The sequence below is a fragment of the Delphinapterus leucas genome, chromosome 15 (genome assembly GCF_059928025.1).
Source record: "Delphinapterus leucas isolate spDelLeu-1000000601 "Yukka" chromosome 15, BTC_Dleu_Yukka2, whole genome shotgun sequence".
In the NCBI taxonomy this organism is placed as follows: domain Eukaryota; kingdom Metazoa; phylum Chordata; class Mammalia; order Artiodactyla; family Monodontidae; genus Delphinapterus; species Delphinapterus leucas.
In genome coordinates this window covers 77,956,447-77,977,508 of record NC_143143.1, presented here as the reverse complement: position 1 = coordinate 77,977,508, position 21,062 = coordinate 77,956,447, and the positions used below count along the sequence as shown (strand labels likewise).

The window sequence follows — 21,062 nt, the reverse complement described above, 5'->3', positions numbered from 1 at the left end:
GAAGGGCCAAATAAAGCAGGTCTGCGAGCCAGAGCCCACCGACTGGCCCAGTTTGTGCCTCTGACATCCACAAATCACCCAGCAACCTCCCTGGCACCTAGTAGGTGCTCAGCAAACACAGGTCATTTCCATCTTTTCAGGAAACTCTCCAGGCATCATCAACATCCATTTCCACACAACAGCTTGGGAAGGAATGCTTCTCAGGAGGAAAATGAAGATACAAAAAGAAGAGCTGAAAATCTGGAAGGCTCCAAAGGGAGGGAGGAACTGCCAAGGGAATTCCTTAAAAGGATTTAAAAGAATTTTATTGGCCATAGTTTAGCACAAGTCAGGGATAAGATCAGGCAGTAATTTAACTCCTGGCCCCAGCAGGCGAGTCTGTGCCTGTGGGGTGGATGGGGGGTGGGAGGGAGGAATTGTTCTTACCATGGTCTCCACCAGTGTCTCGGGTCCTCTGTCCACAGGTCACCCCAACATCTGCCTCCGACTCACAGCGTTCTGATGGGGACAGCGCCTCCACGGAGGGGCGCATAAGGCCCAGCTGATCCTACACAACAGAAAGCAAGGCTTGAGTCTCCCCACCCTCCCACCCCAGTGGATCTGGTAGCTCACATGAACTTTGAAGTCAGACCCAGCTGGGTTGAGTTTCAAGTCTTCAACATCAGAGGTTCTCAAAGCGTGATCCCCAGACCAGCAGCGACCCCATCAGCAGCGGCAGCAGCAGGGAACTTGTTTGAAAGGCCCCATCCCAAACCCACTGAAACAAAACCACTTGTTAAAACCGCCTGGGTTTTAACAAGCCCTCCAGTGGATTCTGATGCACGCTAAGTTTGAGAACTCCCGCTCTCCATCTTTATCCTGCGGTCTTCAGCAAGGCCTATGTCTCACTGAGAGGATCAACTCTATCCTACGGGACTGTCCTAAGCACCCCTCCAACAACTATTTCAGAAGCCTGGTCTGTCTGTGCCAGACAGCGTGGAAGATGCTAGGAGGAGAGCACATAATCCTGGCCCTGATGGAGCTTGATGTCTAGTGGGGAGACAGATAATAAGCCAGGAAAAGAGATATAAACGCCGATTTTCAGAAGGGAGAGGAAGGCAGGGGCCTGATCCACCACATAGAGCTGTGTTTCTCAAAGTGCACTCCAGGGACCACCTGAGCACCAAAGCCCACACAGCCAGGCAGACCTCCTTTCCTACACGCCCCCCAATACTCCTCTCTAGTGTCCCTGCTGCTCCTCAAACACACCTCTCTCTCCTGGGCTTCGGGGCCATTGTCTTTGCGGTTCCACCTACCTGGAAAGCTCTCTTCCCAGATCTTCCAAAGATGGGCTGCTTCTCCTTGTTCAGGGCTCAGTGTAAATGTCGCCTCCCCTTAGGTCTAGCTAAAGCGGTCTCTCCCCTCACTCTGTAGCCCCACCACCTGCTCGGGCTTCCTCCCTGCCCTTCTCACAGCCTCCCATCTTGCGCCTCAGCGGCTTTGCTGGTTCAGCCTGTCTCCCAACAGAAAGTGAGTTCTTGGGGTCAGCTCCTTGTGGCGGTGGCCTCTGGGGCACGGGTGAGCCGTGACACCCTAACCCTATTCCTCTTCGCGCACTCCCAGAAAGAGCAGCGCTCTCAGCTCCGGAGCCTGCTCCCCACGCCTGAGGAGGAGGCCACAGGCCGGGCTCAGGGCAGGGTTTCTTCACGGCCTTGCTGGGTGCTCTGATGGTGAGAAAGGGCGGTAGAGACTGGAAGGGAAAGAGGAAAACGGGGTGCGAGGCCAGCGACCCTAAAAGGCCGGCTCTGCGGTGGCGCCCTCTCTCGGGCAGAGCCCTCCAAACCAACCCCCAGCAAAGGCGCGACTCCTACCAGTTCCGAGGCGAGGCGTCGCTCTCAGCCGGCTCGGGACCCCAGGACCCGGTCCGAGTGCCCCGCGTCGGCTGGGGGTGCTGGCAGCTGGGCCACGCGGACTCCGAGCTGGTGGCGCACAGGGACTTGGAGGGAAAGGCACCTGGCGCGGCACGTGCTGTCCCTAAGAAGTTGACGCCGCAAGGCGCGTGCAGTCCCTGGCCCGCAGTGGCACGAGGGGCCCAAGGGCAACGGCGCACTCGGACCTCCAGGGAGAAGCACAAGACCGGGCGCGTGGTGCGTGCAGCCCCGGGGCAGCGGAGCGTGGAGCCTTTACGTGGCACGTTGGCGCCTGGGGCAGTGACGCGAGGGGACCAGGGCCAGCGGGGACTCGAACCTCCGGGGGAAGCACCTGACCCCAGGAGGCTGGCGCGCTGCGGGGCGAGTGCATCCCGAGGGCAGCGGAGCGCGGGGACCACGAGGGCAGGCGGGCGGAGAGGCGCGGGCGGGAGGGCGGGGAAAGGGGAGAGGGCGGCGGCTGGGCGCTCGGCGCGTGCGGTCCGGGCCGGGACTCGGGAAGGCGCCCAGCGGAGCGCTGCACATCCGAGGGCCCGGGCCCAGCCCTGGGCCGCCCGGAAGCCTGGGGTCGGCGTCGCGTGGCCTCCGCGTCCCCCGCCGCCGCCCGCGCTCCCCGCCCCGAGCGCCGCCCCTCCCTCCGGCCCGCCTCCCGCCCCGCTCCCTCCCTCCCTCGGCGGCTGCCTCGCGGCGCTCCCGGCGCACTCGGAGCCCGGCGGGGACCGGGAGGCAGAGGCTGGGGGCCCTGGGTCCGAGTGCCGGAGCTGAGCGGGGCCCGGGGGCCGAAGTTTGCCGGCGGCTCCGGGAGGTGGCGCGGGTGGCTTCCAGCCCCTGGTCGTGTCCTCGCCGGGACCCGCCGGCGAGCCGCGGCCCGGCCAACTCCGCGGTGGGGACGCTGTGCCGCGAACTTGAGGTGGGAACTTGGCGCGCTGCAGCCTCTCCGAGCACCGCCGGACTGGCGGACTCGGGCTCCGGTAGGGGGAGATGCACGTGGCCGTGGCCCCGGCGCCCCAGAGGGGACCCCGAAAACCACTGAGGGGGGCGGCCGGGACGACAGAGGATCCGGGAGCAGCTGCGGGCGGTGGGGTGGAGCTCGCTCGCCACGGTCATGGTGCGGGTCCAGCTTCTTTTCTTCCCTGGGGTCCCCGGGGTGCGAAGTGACAGGGAAGGAGGGGGGGTATATCCCGGCTGTGGCAGAGGTTTCTCGGCGTCTCGCGGGAGGATCCAGGGAAGAGGGAGTGTTGGGGGGAGGTGGTAGGGGGGCGTCTGTCACTCGCTCATTCACTCCATCCTTAGGCACCGCTCCGAAGGGAGCATCCTGTCAGTGGGCTTTATTGAGTCACTCATTAACGCCACAAGCTTTTATTGAGCGCCCACTGTGTGCTGGGCCCTGGGGACTCCTCAGCCTCCGGGGCTCCCTACCAAGAAGGGGCTCAGCCTGGATGGATTGGAGTCTTCGGATGAGGAAGGAAAAGAGAGAAGTTCATTCATGGATTGGACAAAGATTGGTTGAGCACCTACTACGCACAGCTCACCATGCCAAGTGCCCAACGTTAATTATTTCATTCATTTAACAGTTATTGAGGCACTGTGCTGAGGAGAGAACCGTGAAGGAGAGGGATGGGATGGGGGCAGGAGAGGATGGAAGCCAGCTTGCAGCTTGGAGAACATCCCCCCTCCCCATGTGTGTAGGCAGAATGTCACTGGACAGGTTGCAGAACAGCCTTTCCTTGGTTCGCCTACTGCATTCATTCTCAAGGAGGAGCGGGGGGAGGCTGGAATAGGTTGTTGGATAAGAAGAAAAGGTCTTTAAAAAGCTCTTTAGGGGAGGGTGGTAGTGGGGAGGGGGGCTGAGAAACACTGATCTAACCATACCGATGAAGGGAGGCGCCCACCAATGGGGTGTATTAGTTAAGTTGTCCATTCCACAGGCATTTTCTTAAGTGCTTGCTCTTCTTAAGCACATACAGGGTGCCAGGCACCAAAGTCACCAAGGAGAACGAGACGGACACAGAGACCCCGTTTGCTGACTCCTCAAGACAAATGCAGGGGAGGTGGGAGAAGGGAGCAGGAACTGCTCTGATTCATTGTGTGCGTGTTAAGGGGGAAGGGGCTGCTTCTGACTCTATGAATCTAAGCAGAGGTTTATTCACTAGGGTGTGTTTGATACCCACACACATGACTGCAGTCAGAGTCACTTCAGGGACCCCCCCCGGAGCACGTTTCCAAGGCAGATTTGGCACTGCTGGAGCCTCCAGCCCCAGTGCTGGAGCCAGGGGAGGGGCAGGTAACCAGGACGTGCTGGCTTTCTTGAGTGGAGTTCTCAGAACCTGTCAGACCTGAGCTTGACCCTGTGTCCTCTGTCTTGGAGCTCCGCAGAGGCACCTGTCGAGCAGGGAGGGAGGGAGGGAGGGAGGGTGTGTCTGAAAGACAGGTGAGGATGGCCCCTGGGGATTGCCCTCACCAGTCATTCCCTAAGCCAGCCCATTCCAGTGGAAAGATGTCTGTCATGGGACCCACTACAAACCCACAAGGGACTGTGAGTGTGCTAGAAACAAGACAGCCCTGATTCCTGTCCCAAGCCTTGAGAACCCAGGCTGGGGGAGTCCTGGAGTCTGATTGGGGCAGATCTGGGGGCTAAGCTCCTGTCCCACTGCCATTCTGAATTCTCTGCACCAGCCACACAGCCGGGCTGTGGCAAGAGATGAGGGAGATGCCCCAGGGAACAGAAGAGCAGAGAGATGTGTCCTGGATGTAGGACTGAGAGACTCAAACCGAGACTAAGGAATTAACCCCCTGGACCCCTAAAAGGTGTCTTGACTGGGCCGTCTTTTCTCCACATCCCCCTTCCGAATATGTGAGGAAGAGTCAACATTTCCGGTTGCCAAAGATATAGGGTCTGGGAATCCACTCTTGGTTGGCTCATTAAACACAGAGATGGAGCCCCTGGGTGGAAAATGGCGGCTGGAGAAGCCACTCTAAAGAGAATTAATATAAAGGGGGAGGCAAGAAAGTCTAGCTGCAAGCAATCAATCCCTGGTGGCCATTTTTGTTCCATAGCAGCCAGTATTTGACTGACAAAGTCAGAACCTGGAGTGAATGTGCTCCAGATAGGATCCGAATGGTGCCTCAGCCCTTCCCCTGCCCTGTGGTCACAGCCTCACACCTGCGTCTCCCCAGACGGGCGGGCACACCATGCTCTCCCTCGTTCCTTCCTCCCTTCCCTGCCGCAGCTGACCACGGACACGTGGCCTCAACACTTGCTAAGGAATAAGAAACGAGGGATTGTTTAAGCTGGTGTCCCCTTCCTGCTGCCCCAAGGTCCTCATGGCTCTCCAAGCCTGTGCCTCTGCTTACGCCTGTGTTCCCAAATTGGGGGGCTGCAAGGAGGCAAAGAGAAATGGACCTTCCGGCTCCCACCCCAAAGCCCCTCCTGGTAGAAGGCAAACTGTTATTTTGCCAGAAGCAGAGCAGGGAGGCTCCAGAGGCTGCCTCTGTCTGGGGGGAGGGGCGTCTCTGGCATGTTCTCTCTTTGGGGGTGGCGGGGTGGAGGAAAGAGCCCAGCTCCCAGCAAATATCCCCCCCACCCCAGTGACCTGGGCCCCAGCTCGCAGGAAGCAGGGCTGAGGTCCAGCATGGTTGGATTGTAACGAGGGAGGACAGGAGGAAGCCAAGGAAGATGGATCGCCCCACGCGGGCACAGCATCGCACAGAGGTCCAGCATGCCAGGACCTGGGCCAGCCTAATGGCTGGATCTGTTTTGATTAACGTTTTAATTGAGGATTAATGCGGCATGACCCACCTCTGAGTCAGCCCAGCCAGGAGCCCTAACCCTGACCGATGAAGCTGCACAGGCAGGGGAAGGGCTGCATGGAGAGATCAGTGGGGTGCCCTCGACACCCGATCAGGGTCAGGGGATCACACAAGTTGGCAGGTGTGGAGCGGGGTGGGCAGAAAGAAACCAAAGACCGAGGAGCTCAGGAAAAACTTTTTTTTTTTTTTTTTTTAAGAGAGTTGCATTGCACTTGGTTCATCTCTTACTGCCACCTATTACCACCCATTTAGTGGCCGAAAGCAACAAATTTCTTATCTTACAGTTTGGGGGGATCAGAAGTCCAAATGGGTCTCATTGGGCTAACATCAAGGGGTCAGCAGAGCTGTGTTCCTTCTCGGGGGAGAATCCATTTCTGCCTTTCCCAGCTGCTGGAGGCTGCCTGCCTCGGCTCCTGGCTCGCATCATTCCAACCTCTGCTTCTGTCATCACATCTCTTCCTCTGACTCTGATCCTCCTGCCTCCCTCTTATAAGGACCCTTGTGTGACATTGGGCCCACCAGTCGATCCAGGGTCATCTCCCCATCTCAAGGCCCTCGGTTTAATCACAGCAGCGTAATCCCTTTTGCCATGGTAGGTAACATATTCACAGGTTCCATCCAGGGCTTGGGACATGGGCATCTTTGGGAGGCAATTGTTCTGCCAAGCACAGGAACGCGCCTCACCAGTTTACATTGCTGACGGGGAAACTGAGGCCCAGCCAAGCGAGTGACCTGACCTCAGCGCCAGGTGAGATGGAGAGCCGGCACTGAGGTCCAGCCCTCTGGAAGGAGTTGTCTGCTTCACATTCCTCCTCTGAAAGAGGAAATGCAAGGGGAGGAGCAGGCAGGGGAGGTGCCAGGCGTGCTGTGCAGAAGCCATTCTAGCCAGCACAGAGCCCTTCTCATGTGCCAGGCATGGCTCCAAGCACTTAGGAGGAGAGCGCGACGATTACCCCCACTTTACAGCTGAGGACACTCAGGCACAGAGAGGTGAAGTTATTTGCAGAAGGCTGCACATGTGGTAAATGGTGAGCCAGGCAGCGTGGTCCAGAGGCCACACCCTCACCCCTGGCTGGTGCCTGTCTACACCATAGGAGAGTTCTGCCCAGAGACCAAAATGGCAACTGGGAACTTGACGCAAGCAGGAGTTTTGTTGATTTCTTACTCTGCTCTTGTGCAAATACGCAGTAGGAATAAAGATGGTTCCCCAGCTATGGGCAGTTGCCTGCTTCTCCCCATCCGCAAAGACTTTTCAAAAGCTTGTGCATAGAAAATAGAGACGAGAGACCCCGTCCCTGGCTTGCTTCTGGTGCTGGACACCCTCCCCACTCCACCAGGAATGAGCAATGCAGGGGCCCAGTAAAATGCAGAGTCAGAGAGGTTTGCTCAGAATCCCACAGACCTAGCTGGAGTCTGGTTTCATCACCAGAGTCATGAGTTTTCACTTCTCAAAGCCTCAATTTCCTCATCTGTAAAATGGGGGTGTTGATAGTAACACCTGCCTCTTAGGGAAGGACGTGGGCTCGCACAGTTAAGGCTCTTCACAGCGCCTGGCGCCTAGTGTGTGATTATGGGAGGCTGTGACGTGTGTTGCTACAGCACTGTGAGTGGTTGGTGCTCTCTCTGCATTGCCCCCTCCTGCTCAGAAGAGGGACAGGCCTAGGACTGGAAGAGTGGAGTCGAGAGAGGACAGCAGTTGGTCAAAACCCTGGAGAGACCCAAGAGGTGTCTTAGCAGTTGGGATCAGCACATAACAGTTTGTGGAATCCTTCCTGTCCTTGATGGGATGTGGCCCTGGGGATGAGAGATCAAGTGACAGTGATCATACCTGCAGCAAACCTCCATTCACCACATCCTCATAACAGCCCAGTAAGGTTGGCACACTTATCCCCACTTTATAGGGGGAAACAGGCCCAGAACAGGGCCGGCGCCTCAGTAGGTGCAGACGGCTGTATCAGGCCGAATGGGTATGAACAAAAGCAGTAGTAACAGCGAGGCAAGCCTGACTTCGACCTTCCTCCCATCCTGCTCCCCACACCTGAGTCCTACCCCCCAGGCCCTGCACCCCACCCTCAGTCAGATGCTGACCACAGAGCAGCCTCATGGTGTGTGGGGGGGCTGCCCCTCAGAACTCCTCCTGGCTTCAATGCTCATTTCTCTTTGGAAATGTATACTCAGCCCTCCATCATAGCTCGTGAACATCATCTTTCTCCCAGGAAGAAGGAAAAGAAATTGCACGGGGAGTGTCATCGGATCTGTGGGCTCACAAAGGGGCATTTGATCAAGGCAGCCCCAGTGCAGAAGGTTTTCCTCTCTAAACAGAGGGTCTCCACTTCTCCAGTGAAGCTCCCCTAGCGTGGGATCCACAGAGGCTTCCAGAACCCCAAGGAGGTTGAGCAGTTGGGCAGGGGGCTTCCTGCCAAAGTCCAGAGCAGCTAGAGGGTCTGCAGGCTTTCCTGGCCCCCTCCCTTTTCTCTCTCTCAAACGTCAGCAGGCTCTCAGGGAGCCTTCGAAAATGCCAATTCCTGGGCCTCCCCCTTGGGGATTCTGATGGAGAGGCTCTGGGGAGGGGCCTGGGAATCTAACTCTACTGAGTCCAGGGAGATTCCGAACGCAGTGGCTTGATTTTTTTCATATTCTTCTTTTTTCTAAAACCTGGATTAAAACGCAGGGCTGTGCTAACCACACTGTACTTCATACCACTCTTCATCACTGGCCCGTGCCAGGCCACCTTAGTCACTTCCCTTCATCCCAATCCCCACACTTATTCCCCTCCCCCTGCCCTCCCGGGCACCCTCCCTGTGGTTGATAGAGGTCCTTACATGTGCTCAAGTCTTCGTAAAATATGTAATGTTGTGTGTGTGTTCATTTACATAAATAGCATAGTGCTATAAACTTCTGTTTCTTTTTCCACTCGGCACCATGTTTTTGAGATCTAAATGTGTTGCCAAACCTACATCTAGTCCGTTGCTTCTAATTCCTGTGCAACCTCCAGGCATCCGCCATCTGCATCGCTTGTTCACTTCCCCCCTGGGAGGGGCACTGGGAGGCCTCCTAGCACCAAAGCGACGCAAGCTGCACGTTCTCGTGCCGCGTTCCTCGCTTAGATATGAGTCCCCAGAAGCCGATGCTGAGTCAACTGTTTGAGTGTAAATAATATATTACAGACAACGTCTATCACAGCCCCTATGGACCCAGGTCGGGGCAATATACCAAAGAGTGGGTTTCCTGCGTCATGAGGTACTTCCCCTCAGTACCCCTGATGGCTTTCCCAGAGGCTATACCAGACTGCACTCCCTCCAGCAACGGGCTCTGGGGGTCAGACAATGCTGGGTTCCAGTCCTGCTTGATCAGGTCAAGGAAGGAGTCACAGTTGGCTGCTGGAGGGGGAGGACGACAAACCTCCCTCATAGCTAATAATAATACAGCAGGCCCACTGAGGGTCCACAGGGTGTCAGGCACTGGGCCAAGCACATCGCCCGTGAAATCTGCTTTAGTCCTCAGCATAACTCAGGGAGGTTGGAGCAACTCATAGTCCCATTTTACAGAGAAGGAAACTGCATCTCAGAGGCAGGACATGACTTTTCCAAAGTCACAGAGTGACTGGGCTTGAACCCACATGTTCAGACTTCAGAGCTAGTGGGCTCTTCTGCTTCCCCGTCTTGGGGTGGTCAGCAAGTTGCCCCCCAAGCTGGAGTCTAACCAGCTTTTTCTCAACATCCCCTGTATTTGTCTCCTATTGCTGCTGTAACAGATCACCACAAACTGAGTGGTTTAAAACAACAGGAACTTCACAGCATTGTAAATCAACTATACTCCAAAAAAAAATTAATTAATAATTTTAAAAACCATGAACTTACTACCTCACACTTCTGGAGAAGAGAGGTCTCAAATGGGCATTACAGGACTAAAATAAAGGTGTGGGCAGGCTGCGTTTCTTTCTGGAGGGTCTAGGGGAGAGTCCATTCTTTGCCTGTGTTGGCTTCCAGAGGCTGCCTGCTTTCCTTGGCCCGTGGCCCCTTCCATCTTCAAAGCCAGCATTGGCCAGTCGGGTCTTTCTCACAGTGTTGCATCACTCTGATGCACCCTTCTACCTCCCTCTGCCATCTTTTAAGGACTCTTGTGGTTGCATGGAGGCCCCAGAGACTCCGGGAAAATCTTCCCACCTCAAAGGAAACCGATTAGCAACCTTATTTCCATCTGTAAGCTTGATTCCTGCTTGCCACATAATCTAACATATTCAGGGGTTCTAGGGGTTTGGATAAGGACACGGACATCTTTTGGGCGGGGCAGGGTGGGGATTGGGGGGATTATTCTGTCTACCAGAGCCCCCCTAGTGGTGTCTACCCACACTGACCACTCGGGCCTGGGGTGGAGTGCAGCTTCAGCAGGGAAGTGGGTGCTGGGCGGCGGGCACTGAGCACAGGGAATACCGGCTTCTGCGCCTCGCCATATATCTGCTAGCCTGGCCCTCCTGCCCACCCCAGCCCAGCCAGGTCAAAGCTACCAGCTAATACCATCCCCTCCCCGACCACACATGATCATCAGGTCAGCTTTGGTGGTCTGACACCACCCATCCATCCATGTGCGAGGCCCCCATCCCTGCTCTCTCTCCCTGATTTGCCCACACCCTCTCCTGTCCATCATCCCACAGCCGGGAAAGGCTGCCTCTAACTCAGGCCTCATCACAGCACCACCTATCGGTCACCTGGGTGAATGGCACCACTGGAATCATCCTGCAGCCTAGTCTTTCCCCCTCACCACACTCCAGTCCTGCAGCAGGTCCTGTCAGCTCTCCCACCAAAGTCCACCCCAAATCCATCCAATTCTCCAGACCCCTCCACTGATCCAAGCCTCGATGGTCTCTTTCCAGAATGACTACAGGGGCTTTCAGCCTGCTGTCCCCAACCCAGCCTGAATCTTCTCCTGAGGATGCCTCGCCCACGAGGAATAAACCCCAGCTCCGTCTGATGCCTGCCGATGCCCCCACACACATCTTCTCCTACCTTCCCCTCACTCACTCTGCCCAGCCACTCGGGCTTCACTTTGGTCTTTGACCATCCAAGCCCATCCCCAGGTCGGGGAGCAGGCTCTTCCCATTCCCACCACCTGAGACACCCTCCCCCAGGTCCTCCCAGGGCTGGCTCTGCCCCCAGGGTCCCCTCCTCCGAGAAGCCCTCCTGGGTTAGCCCTCCAGCTAACATTGACCCCCAGTCATTTCCCATCTGTCACCTTGTTCTGTTTTCATCACAACACCCACTACAGCCTGTGTACTTATTTAGAGACTGTCTCCCCCACTAGAACGTCACCTCCGTGAGGACAGGGCTGGGTCCGTCTTGTCCTCTGCTGTGCCTCCAGACCTAGCCCAGTCCGACACATGATAAGTGTTGACTGAATGCATGACGGCTCCCTCAGGACGACTCCTCCTCATGCCCACCATCGGAGCCCCTTTTTCAAATGGCTTCCTCTTCCCAAGTACACATATAGACCCTAAGAGGCAAAATCATTGAATTTCACCATGCTCGAGAACTGACAGACCTAACACTGTAGGGTAATTTTAAAAGATCAGCCTTTTTGTGAGGGTATCAGGCTGGGTGAAAAGAAGCATTATATTCCAGAAGCAGGACTTTGGAGCCTGTTTGATCTATGATCCTCACCCGAGACTCTAGCGTGCAGAACTGTCACCCCACACCCATCAGACTGGGTAACCCCAAGACTAAAGGCTCAGGAGAAGTGTGCCCACCCCTCGCTTAGCAAATTCCAGCATCTGGGCCTCCCCAGGGCCCTCTGGCCCTCTGCATACAAGCAGCCTGAACGAAGCATGCTTTTTCTCTCCTCTCCACTAACAAGTCTCTGAGACAGGACAACTTTCCACATAGGAGGCTGAGGCTTTAACTCACAATTGACATGGGTCATGAGAGAAAAAAAATGAGGAATCGTTCATTGGGGGAGCTTTCTGCTGGAGGGAAATCGAGGAGGGTTGAAAGAAGAAATTCTGCAAGAAGAGAAGTGATTACAGATGTGGGGTTTCACAAGCGCTCTCCAGGGCTTGCAGGATGAGAGGAATATTCCTTTACCTTCATCACTATTCTTGCCAAACAGAATGTCGTTTTCCCTCTTGTCTTTGGTGGCAAAGAGAATGCAGCAGAGCTGAAAAGCGGTCCCACTTAAAAGCGATCTTTCCCCTTCAAGGGATTCTGGCAGGCTTTGCCTGAGGAGATGAGTTCCAATTTTAGGTGAAGTTAAAAACACTCAACTCTTTAAAATCAAATCATTTTTTTCAAACACAGGTGTACCCTAGTTTTCCAAAACCTGATCTGTGAAACTAGCTTGCCCCAAAGATAAATGAGTGGCATGAGGATTTGCTTTTGTGAAAGAATTTGTTAGGAAGGCGCCCCTTTCAGATGTGGAAACCGCCGTGGCTCCTGTTAAGCACTGCTTCTCATCCATGCAGGGCTGTGTGTATGTGTGTGTACCCGCGTGTGTTTCCCCTGAACATGTCCATAGCACAGATGGACACTCAGGTATCGGAAATAGTTTCCATTTGTAATTGATAGGCTTTGCTGGTACCACTTGCATCCATGGGGAATTGAGCTGGGGAGAGGAATGGTGATTTTTAAAAGCAAAGTATTAGACTCTTACTACTTTTCCCTGGATCAGCTGAATTCTGGAGAGCTCTGTTGCTGTCATGTAGGGGTCTCAAACTCAAATGCCTACAGGGGCCAGGAAGGAAACATACATGAGAGAAGTAAAGTGGGTGTTAGGAAGACGACAGGGAGGGGTAGGGACTGTGGTGTATTGTAGCGTTCATGCCCTGCCTAAAGGGGGCAGTCATTTCTCAGCTGGAATTTGGGCCAAACATTACCAGATAGTCTGATTTTTCAAAAGAAACCAAGATATACGAATTTTTACAGGAAATGTCTCCATTTTCAAAATCTTCTCCAAGCCAGGCAAAATATTTGTGAACCAAATGCAGCCCATGAGCTATGAATGAATAAGCGATCTCATTCTAGTGGCACAAACCCTTAGCTTTGAGGGTTGGGAAGGAAGAAGTCTATAGAAGCTGAGATTTTGACCTCAGTTTCTCAGAAGTGCCCTCATCGTGTTGGCCTCACCAACAGGAAACGTAATCATTTGTTAAGCATTTCTTGGAGCTTTTACACTGCTGGGCACAGGGATTCAGAGACGAGTAAAGCACACTCTTCCCCCAGGGAGCAAGCAGTCTACTAAAGGAGCCAGGCTTGCACACAGATCATTCGAAAACAGGTGACAAGTGCAGTGAAGATAAATGGTGGGGGGGGGGGTGCTGACATTCGATTTAGCTGGAAGAGCCAAGGAGGGCTTTCTGGAGGAATGCCTGTCCAATTCATTCCTGTATCCTCAAGATGATGTTTACTGATATATGAGCAAACATGGCACCGTTGTGATAACTGTGCATTTTTTGGACATTGACCCTGATTTATGGCAAGTGATATCAGTTTTCCATGTATGGAAGGAATACAAGGTGTCTGTTTGAGTTAAATACTAATAATAGTAGACAGTGGGAGTTCTCTGGTGGCCTACTGGTTAGGATTCCAGGTTTTCACTGCTATGGCCCGGGTTCAATCCCTGGTTAGGGAGCTGAGATCCTGCAAGCCACATTGTATGGCCAAAAAATAAATAAAATAATTTAAAAAATAATAGTAGACAGCAAGTATTGAGTACCTACCATGTCCCAGGCACTGTAGTAAGTGGTCTTAGACAGTACATAATTCATTGAATCCTCTCAGTAATACTGTGAAGTAGATCATATGGTCATACCCATTTTACAGATGAGGAATTGAAACACATTGAGGTCGAGTAACTTGCCCAGGCCGCGTGGCTCCAAAATCTATGCTTGTAACCACAACAGCAGACAGACATTTATTACTCACAGTTCTGGAGGCTGGGAGTCTGAGATCAGGGTGCCAGCATGGTCGGGTTCTGATGGGGGCTGTCTTCCTGACTTGCAGGTGGCTACCTTCTCACTGTGCCCTCACATGGGACCTCTAGTGTCTCTTCTTCTACTTATAAGGGCACTAATCCCACCACGGGGGCTCCACCCTCATGACTTCATCTAAACCTAATCACCCCCCAAAGGCCCCACCTCCTAATACCAACCCATTGGAGGTTAGGGCTTCCCCCTGTGAATTTGGGGGAACACAATTCAGTCCATATCAGCAAATATCTGCAGAATCAGCATCATCCGGAAGACTCAGGAGTCACTGTGGGTCTTTCCTCCCCTCTCCCCCCAGGCCCGAGAGGGATGTGAAGGCCCAAAATGACCCTCTTACCGGGAGACAATTCTGATTACGACTACAGCGCGCTGAGCTGCGCCTCCGACGCCTCCTTCCACCCGGCCTTCTTCCCCCAAAGCCAATCACTCAAGGGCGTCTTTTACCGCCGAGCCCAGCGGCTGCGGCCACAAGACGAGCCCCGCCAGGGCGGCCAGCCAGAGGACCGCAGGCGCCAGATCATCATCAACGTGGGCGGCATCAAGTACTCGCTGCCCTGGACCACGCTGGAGGAGTTCCCGCTAACGCGGCTGGGCCAGCTCAAGGCCTGCACCAACTTCGACGACATCCTCAACGTGTGCGATGACTACGACGTCACCTGCAACGAGTTCTTCTTCGACCGCAACCCGGGGGCCTTCGGCACCATCCTGACCTTCCTGAGGGCCGGCAAGCTGCGGCTGCTGCGGGAGATGTGCGCCCTGTCCTTCCAGGAGGAGCTGCTCTACTGGGGCATCGCCGAGGACCACCTGGACGGCTGCTGTAAGCGCCGCTACCTGCAGAAGATCGAGGAGTTCGCCGAGATGGTGGAGCGGGAGGATGAGGACGACCCGCTGGACAGCGAGGACCACGACAGCGAGGGCCCCACGGAGGGCGAGGGCCGCCTGGGCCGCTGCATGCGGAGACTGCGCGACATGGTAGAGAGGCCGCACTCAGGGCTGCCCGGCAAGGTGTTCGCCTGCCTGTCGGTGCTCTTTGTCACCGTCACCGCCGTCAACCTCTCCATCAGCACCTTACCCAGCCTGAGGGAGGAGGAGGAGAAGGTAAGAGCCCAGGACCACTCTCCTCCCAGAAGTGCACAGCCTTCTCACCTGCACTGTCACCTCCTCCAGGAGGTCTTCCCTGAGTGCACTGGTTGAGCAGCAGCCCAGTCCATCATTGTGCTTACATCTGTTTATAAGTGTGTTTATATGTGTGTTGCCCATCTCCACGTTCAAACACAAGCTCCATGCCTGTGCAGGTCTGCGCTGTGCCCTGCCCCCCCCCAACATTGTCCAGCAGGGAGGAGGCACTCAGCCACTCCCTGTTGGATGGATGGATGGATGATGTGATTTATGATGTGATGTACCTGGCCCCAAGCTAAGCACATGACATATACCATCAAAATTTATTTCACCAACTTGCATCCTTTCTCAGCCTTGCTAATTCCCTTGCATGAAAATATCCCAGAAAGCTTTTTTGGGTCCTGAATATGAGTTTTATTGATAGATGTGTGTGTGTGCACATGACCTCAAATAGTGAGCATTTCTTTCTGTTAAATAAGAGAATTCCCATAAAGTGCTTACTCCAGGGCCTGACGGGGTGTGTGTCCAAGTCTCAGGGATACCACTCACTTAGCCAGCTGTTACTAGGAGCCAAGGGCCGGGCTGCCACTCTGCCTGCATCTTTTCTTCTCAGCGAATCTTCCAGCATCCTGGTATGGGAGGTGCTCTCACACCTACTTGACAGGTGAGAACACTGAGGCAAAGCAGCTTGCCCAGACCCAGGTCTGACTGAGTCCCTAGTCTGGCTCTTAAACATGGAAGTATGGGTGCCACGTGGCAGCCTGAGACCTCATCTAGCCCCACAGTTCAGCCTCCTTATGTATGAGACCCTCAGCCTTTGAGTTGGGACCCTTTCCCCATACATAGGGGTTCTGGAAGCAAGTCTCAAGACAGACCAAAAGGTTCAGATGGTGCAAATTGTGTAGGCATTGGAGAAATAGGTAGTATGGCGGTAGGAACTCAACATAAATATCATGCCAGCCAGCATTTATTGAGCACTGGCTGTGTACCCTGCATGTGCTAGGGGCTTTACATGAACTCTCTGATCAAACATTAGAACCACTCACCACGTGAGGGTTTTCCCACACACATATATTATGGAAAAAGTAGCAATAGTGTTGCATTTATAACTCGCAGGAAGTTTCTGGCACTTCTTTTTTAATACACTGCATTTTAAAAACCAGTGTTAAGAAAACAGCACTCCACCAGTAAAATGAACTTTTGAGAAGCATAAGGGGTAGTGATGAAGGGGGCAGGGCTAGAGCCAGACGGCCTGAATTTGAATCCCACTTCGTCCACTCTGGCTGTGTAACTGTAGGCAAGTTACTTAATGTCTCTGTGCCTCAGTTTCCCTACATGTCCAAGAGGCTGTGAACAGGCTCACCTCACAGCACTTGAGGGTTCAGTGAATGGGTCTACGGGAAGTGACTGGAACATTGCCTGGCGATGTGCGTGCGGGAAGTGCTCACTATGAGGATTATACGTGCCTACCAAAAAAAGAGAAAATGCCCGTCATTTGAGACCTGTCTGGAAGCACCTGTATTTAGTGTAGATTTCTTCTTGGCTCCAACATACACAATACTGATTTTATCAGGAAAATACTAACAAAGCCACAGTTTTATTCAACTTCTGATACTTGCTTTAAAAAAAAATACCTGGCCTTTTTCATGACTCAGTAAAAATGCTGTTCTTCTGCTTCATTTGGGGGACCAGTGGGGTTCACTGTTTCACCTGAGTACACGTTTGAGTGCCTACTGTATTCAGGCTCCACAGGGCAGACAGGATGACCAGAGTGAGTCTCCAGATTCAGGAAGCTCAAGTCTAGGTGACAGCCCCGTGACCATAAGTATGACACACAAGCCAAGGGGGCTCTTGTGAGAGGACCACCAACTGTGCTGGGGATACTTGGAGGGGAAGCACTCCAGGAAGGCTTCCCAGAGGAGGGGGCTTCCTGTCCCAGAGGTCTGAGATCTCAAAGCCTCACCCAGTACTAGTTCATCTCTCCAGCCTCTCACATATTCCTAGAGAAAAGGCTAGCAGAGCAGGTCTGGTAGAACCCAGCTGTGCCCGGGAACCGACAAGATGCCCCAGGTAGAACCATTTGTGCCTTCCCTCTCTGCCAAAGGCCCCTTTGAGATTGAGGTCCAAACCCACTGGGGACGGTCCACCGTCCAGTTGTATTGCAGACCAGAGCAACAGCTGGCAGCCCACATGACAGATACAGCGCACAGATGTGTTTGAGTGAACCATGGAGTGCTTTCTTTGTATTGAATTGTCACAACATTTAAAACCCAGGAGATTTCATGTAAAACTCCAAATTTCCAGCTTCTCTTAAAAAATTCGGTGAGGCAGCCTCAAGACCGAATTCTCCTGGGACAGCCATCAGGGGGCGACGAGCTAGATGGCTGCGCCCCCCAGCAGGCCTCCACCCCACCTGGGCCACCTCCGCGGCTTTCCCTTTGCCTGCCTGGCCTTCGTCTGACACCCCGTCTAAACACCAGGCCAGGGCTCTTCCGTCCATCCTGGTAACAAATATGAACGGACCACTGGGCGCGTGCTGGGCCTTTCCGGGCACTGGGGTCCTGAGAGTGAACAATACATAAACTGTCCTGCCCTGTGGGGCTACAGTCTCCTGGGGCAGTGCGGCAGGCAGGCAGGGCTGAGACAGATGATAAACATGGTAAATAAGTAACTTATTAAGCATATTAAAAGATGATGAGCATTACGATCAAATAGAGCAAGGGGAATCGGGGTACCGGACAAAGGGGGGAGGGCTTTTAAACAGGGCAGGTCCCAAAAGCCCTCCCTGGGAAGGTGATATGGAAGTAAAGAGCTGGAGGAAGGGAGGGCAGAGCGATACAGGTGTCTGGGGGAAGAGGAATCCTGCAGGGAAGGTCAAGAAAAGTCAACGCTGAGCTGGGGGTGAGCCTGGGGTGTTGGAGGAGCAGTGAGGAGGCCCGTGGGGCTGGAGCAGGTGAGCGAGGCAGGGAGGGGGCAAGGAAGTGGGAGAGGTGGTGGCTTGGCCACCTGTGCCCCTGGGGGACTTGAGCCATCTCTCTGAGCCATGGAGGATGCTCAGCAAGGAGGGACAGCATCCGATTCATGTTCTGAGTCCCTCTGGCCGTGTGTGCGAAGTGGACTGCAGGGACCAGGAAGCCCAGGGAGGAGGTGGCTGCGACTGTGCAAGTCAGAGAGGGCGGTGGCTGGACCCAGGTGGGGCAGTGGACAGAGTGAGAAGTGCTTTGACTCTGGAATCATTTTAAACGAAGCACCAGTGGGATTTCATGAGGATTACAGGGGAGGCGTCAGGATGAGGCCAAGTCTGTCCTGAGCACCCGGAAAAATGGGATTGCTGATCGCTAAGAAGGGAATCCACAGTGGGCAGGTGTGCAGGCAATCAGGAGCCCAAAGAGACTAGATCGTAAATGTTCTCAACACAGTAAACGGAACGATAATTATTCATATTGCAATATATACATGTATCAACTCATTGTACACCTTAAATTTGTACACCATGTTATATGTCAGTTACATCTCAATAAAAATAAATTTTAAGAAGAAAGAAATCAGGAGCCCGTTTCAGGACATGATGAGTTTGAGACACCTACCAGACATCCCAGGAGGCAGCCCGTCTGGGGGCTGGAGTTCAGGGGCGAGGTCTGGGCTAGAGAGAGATTAGGAATGGTCAGTGTTGAGATGGTACTTCAAGCCCTAGGTCTGCATGGGATCAACCAGGGAGTGAGCATAGCCAGAGAAAGAGAGGACTCGGGGCCGCAGGACACGGACAGGCACATGCCCAGACCACCCTTCACCCGGGTAGCCCAGCCAGGACAGAGCCCCGTGCCCCTTGCTGGTGGGACCGCTGACCTCTCCCCTCTCTCCCAGGGCCAGTGCTCCCAGATGTGCCGCAACATCTTCATCGTGGAGTCCGTGTGTGTGGGCTGGTTCTCCCTCGAGTTCCTCCTGCGTCTCATCCAGGCGCCCAGCAAGTTTGCCTTCCTAAGGAGCCCGCTGACGCTGATTGACATGGTGGCCATCCTGCCCTACTACATCACCCTGCTGGTGGACGGCGCCGCCGCGGACCGCCGCAAACCCGGCACAGGCAACAGCTACCTGGACAAGGTGGGGCTGGTGCTGCGCGTCCTGCGGGCGCTGCGTATCCTGTACGTCATGCGCCTGGCCCGCCACTCGCTGGGGCTGCAGACGCTGGGGCTCACGGCTCGCCGCTGCACCCGCGAGTTCGGTCTCCTGCTGCTCTTCCTCTGCGTGGCCATCGCCCTCTTTGCCCCCCTCCTCTACGTCATCGAGAACGAGATGGCCGATAGCCCCGAGTTCACCAGCATCCCTGCCTGCTACTGGTGGGCCGTCATCACCATGACAACTGTGGGCTATGGCGACATGGTACCCAGGAGCACGCCTGGCCAGGTGGTGGCGCTCAGCAGCATCCTCAGCGGCATCCTCCTCATGGCCTTCCCCGTGACCTCCATCTTCCACACCTTCTCCCGCTCCTACCTGGAGCTCAAGCAGGAGCAAGAAAGGGTGATGTTCCGGAGGACCCAGTTCCTCATCAAAACCAAGTCGCAGCTGAGCAGCATGTCCCACGACAGTGACATCTTGTTTGGAAGTGCCTCCTCAGACACCAGAGACAACAACTGAGCCCAGAGGACACAACCCGCCACCGCCACCGCCAGGACACCCCCAGCCCTACCCGCCCTCTGAGGCTTGAAGCTATCGCCATCACTGCAGACGCCTTCAAAGGCACGTGCTGCTTCTGAGCGCAGCCCTGGCCTAGGAGTGACCGAGCCACGCCCCAGGGAGGATGTCCCAGCATCCATCCGCAGGGGGTCCCTGGTCCTCAGAGTCCAGAAGTGAAGCCCAGCACACAGCCCTGTCGGTCCCCCCGCCCTCCCCAGCCCCCATGCCTGTTTCCCTAATAAGGAAATGGCTTGTTCTTTCCAACATGTAAATAACATGCCCAGCAAAGACTTGCTTTCTGTGGCTGCCTAGAGAAAAAATACCAACAGCAGCAGCTACACGTCTGTCTTCAGTGCGGATCATGTGCAATTAAAGAAAACCGGTGAAAAAGAGAGAAAAAGCCTTCCACGGAGCTCTCTTAAGAGAGGAAACGGCGCTTCCCAGCAAGGCCAGCCAGTGTGGGAACCAGAAGTAAAAGGGCCTGTTTCCTTGGGTCCTTCATGCCTGGTGGGGTCCCCGTGGGCTTGGAGGAAAACAGGGCAGGTACCTTTGGGAAACTGCTGGTAAAGACTGCAGTCCCTCGCTCTTCTTTCTCTTTGATTCCTCCCACCTCCAGGCCTCTCTTTCCCTCCTTTTTCCTCTCTCCCATCTGCTGTTCTCGTTTGCACCTTAAGGCCTTTTTCTCAAACTTTTCCCCCAAGGCACCCCTAACAGCCTTGTAGACACCAAGTCAGCATTGCTGACTACAAAGGTGAAATCACTTCATTTTCTCTTTAAAAAAAATAGTGTGGATTTTTTTATTCTATGCCACATTTATTTTAATTTTTGAAAAAAAAATGCTTCAGACTGTTTATCTGAATCTAAATGTAAACCTAGATGACATTAGGTTGATGCTTTGGGAAGGTGGACCACAGTTTCCTGGGCCATCTGAGAGCATAGTCTGAAGCCCCCAAAGGCCTCCCTGGGCCCCTCAAAGACCTACAGAGCACCCACCCGACCAGGAACACCTCCCGATCTCATGCAGTATGGATGGTGCCAGGTAGAGAGGGAGCCCCAGGGCAGCCCACCAGATTTACTCTGCTTGCAGAGTTCAGAGCCCCTCGGTGCCAGTCTGGAGAGGGGGCTTGGCGCCCAGGTGGCAGTCACACGCCTGCCTTCCGCCTCACAGATACCGCAGCATCGCTGGCTTCTCCACCCCAAACACCTGCTGCCTTGGCCCCGGCTCCTCCCCTTGGCCAGCTGCGGAAAGCAAGCTCTAAAATAAATCTGGTCCCATCACTGTCCTGCCTAAACCCACAGCGGCATCCATCACGCTGAGAATAAAGCATAAATGCCCGGCATTGCCTGGGCCTGCTGCCCTCTCCAGCCCCATTTCCCACGTGTCTCTCTTTCGCTCACTCCATCCAACTACGCTGGCCTCCACACTGCTCTTTAGAAGCACCCAACCCATTTCCCTCCCCAGGCCTTCACACATTCAGATCCCTCGGCCAGGAACACCGTTCCTGCTGAGCACTGCAGAGCTGCCTCCTCCCATCACCTTCCTGACCACTTGCCTAGAGAATCCCCTCCAGCACGCG

General features: G+C 54.6%; 1 protein-coding gene across 1 annotated transcript; it reads left to right on the top strand.

Moving 5' to 3' along the window:
• The first annotated feature begins 13,019 nt into the window (after positions 1 to 13,019).
• KCNG1 (potassium voltage-gated channel modifier subfamily G member 1) lies at positions 13,020 to 19,446 on the top strand. The gene is made up of 2 exons (XM_022597629.2): positions 13,020 to 14,790; positions 18,676 to 19,446. Exons 1-2 carry the CDS (start codon positions 14,017 to 14,019, stop codon positions 19,444 to 19,446), a joined length of 1,545 nt encoding a protein of 514 aa, XP_022453337.1. The 5' UTR covers positions 13,020 to 14,016.
• The last annotated feature ends 1,616 nt before the right edge of the window (positions 19,447 to 21,062 follow it).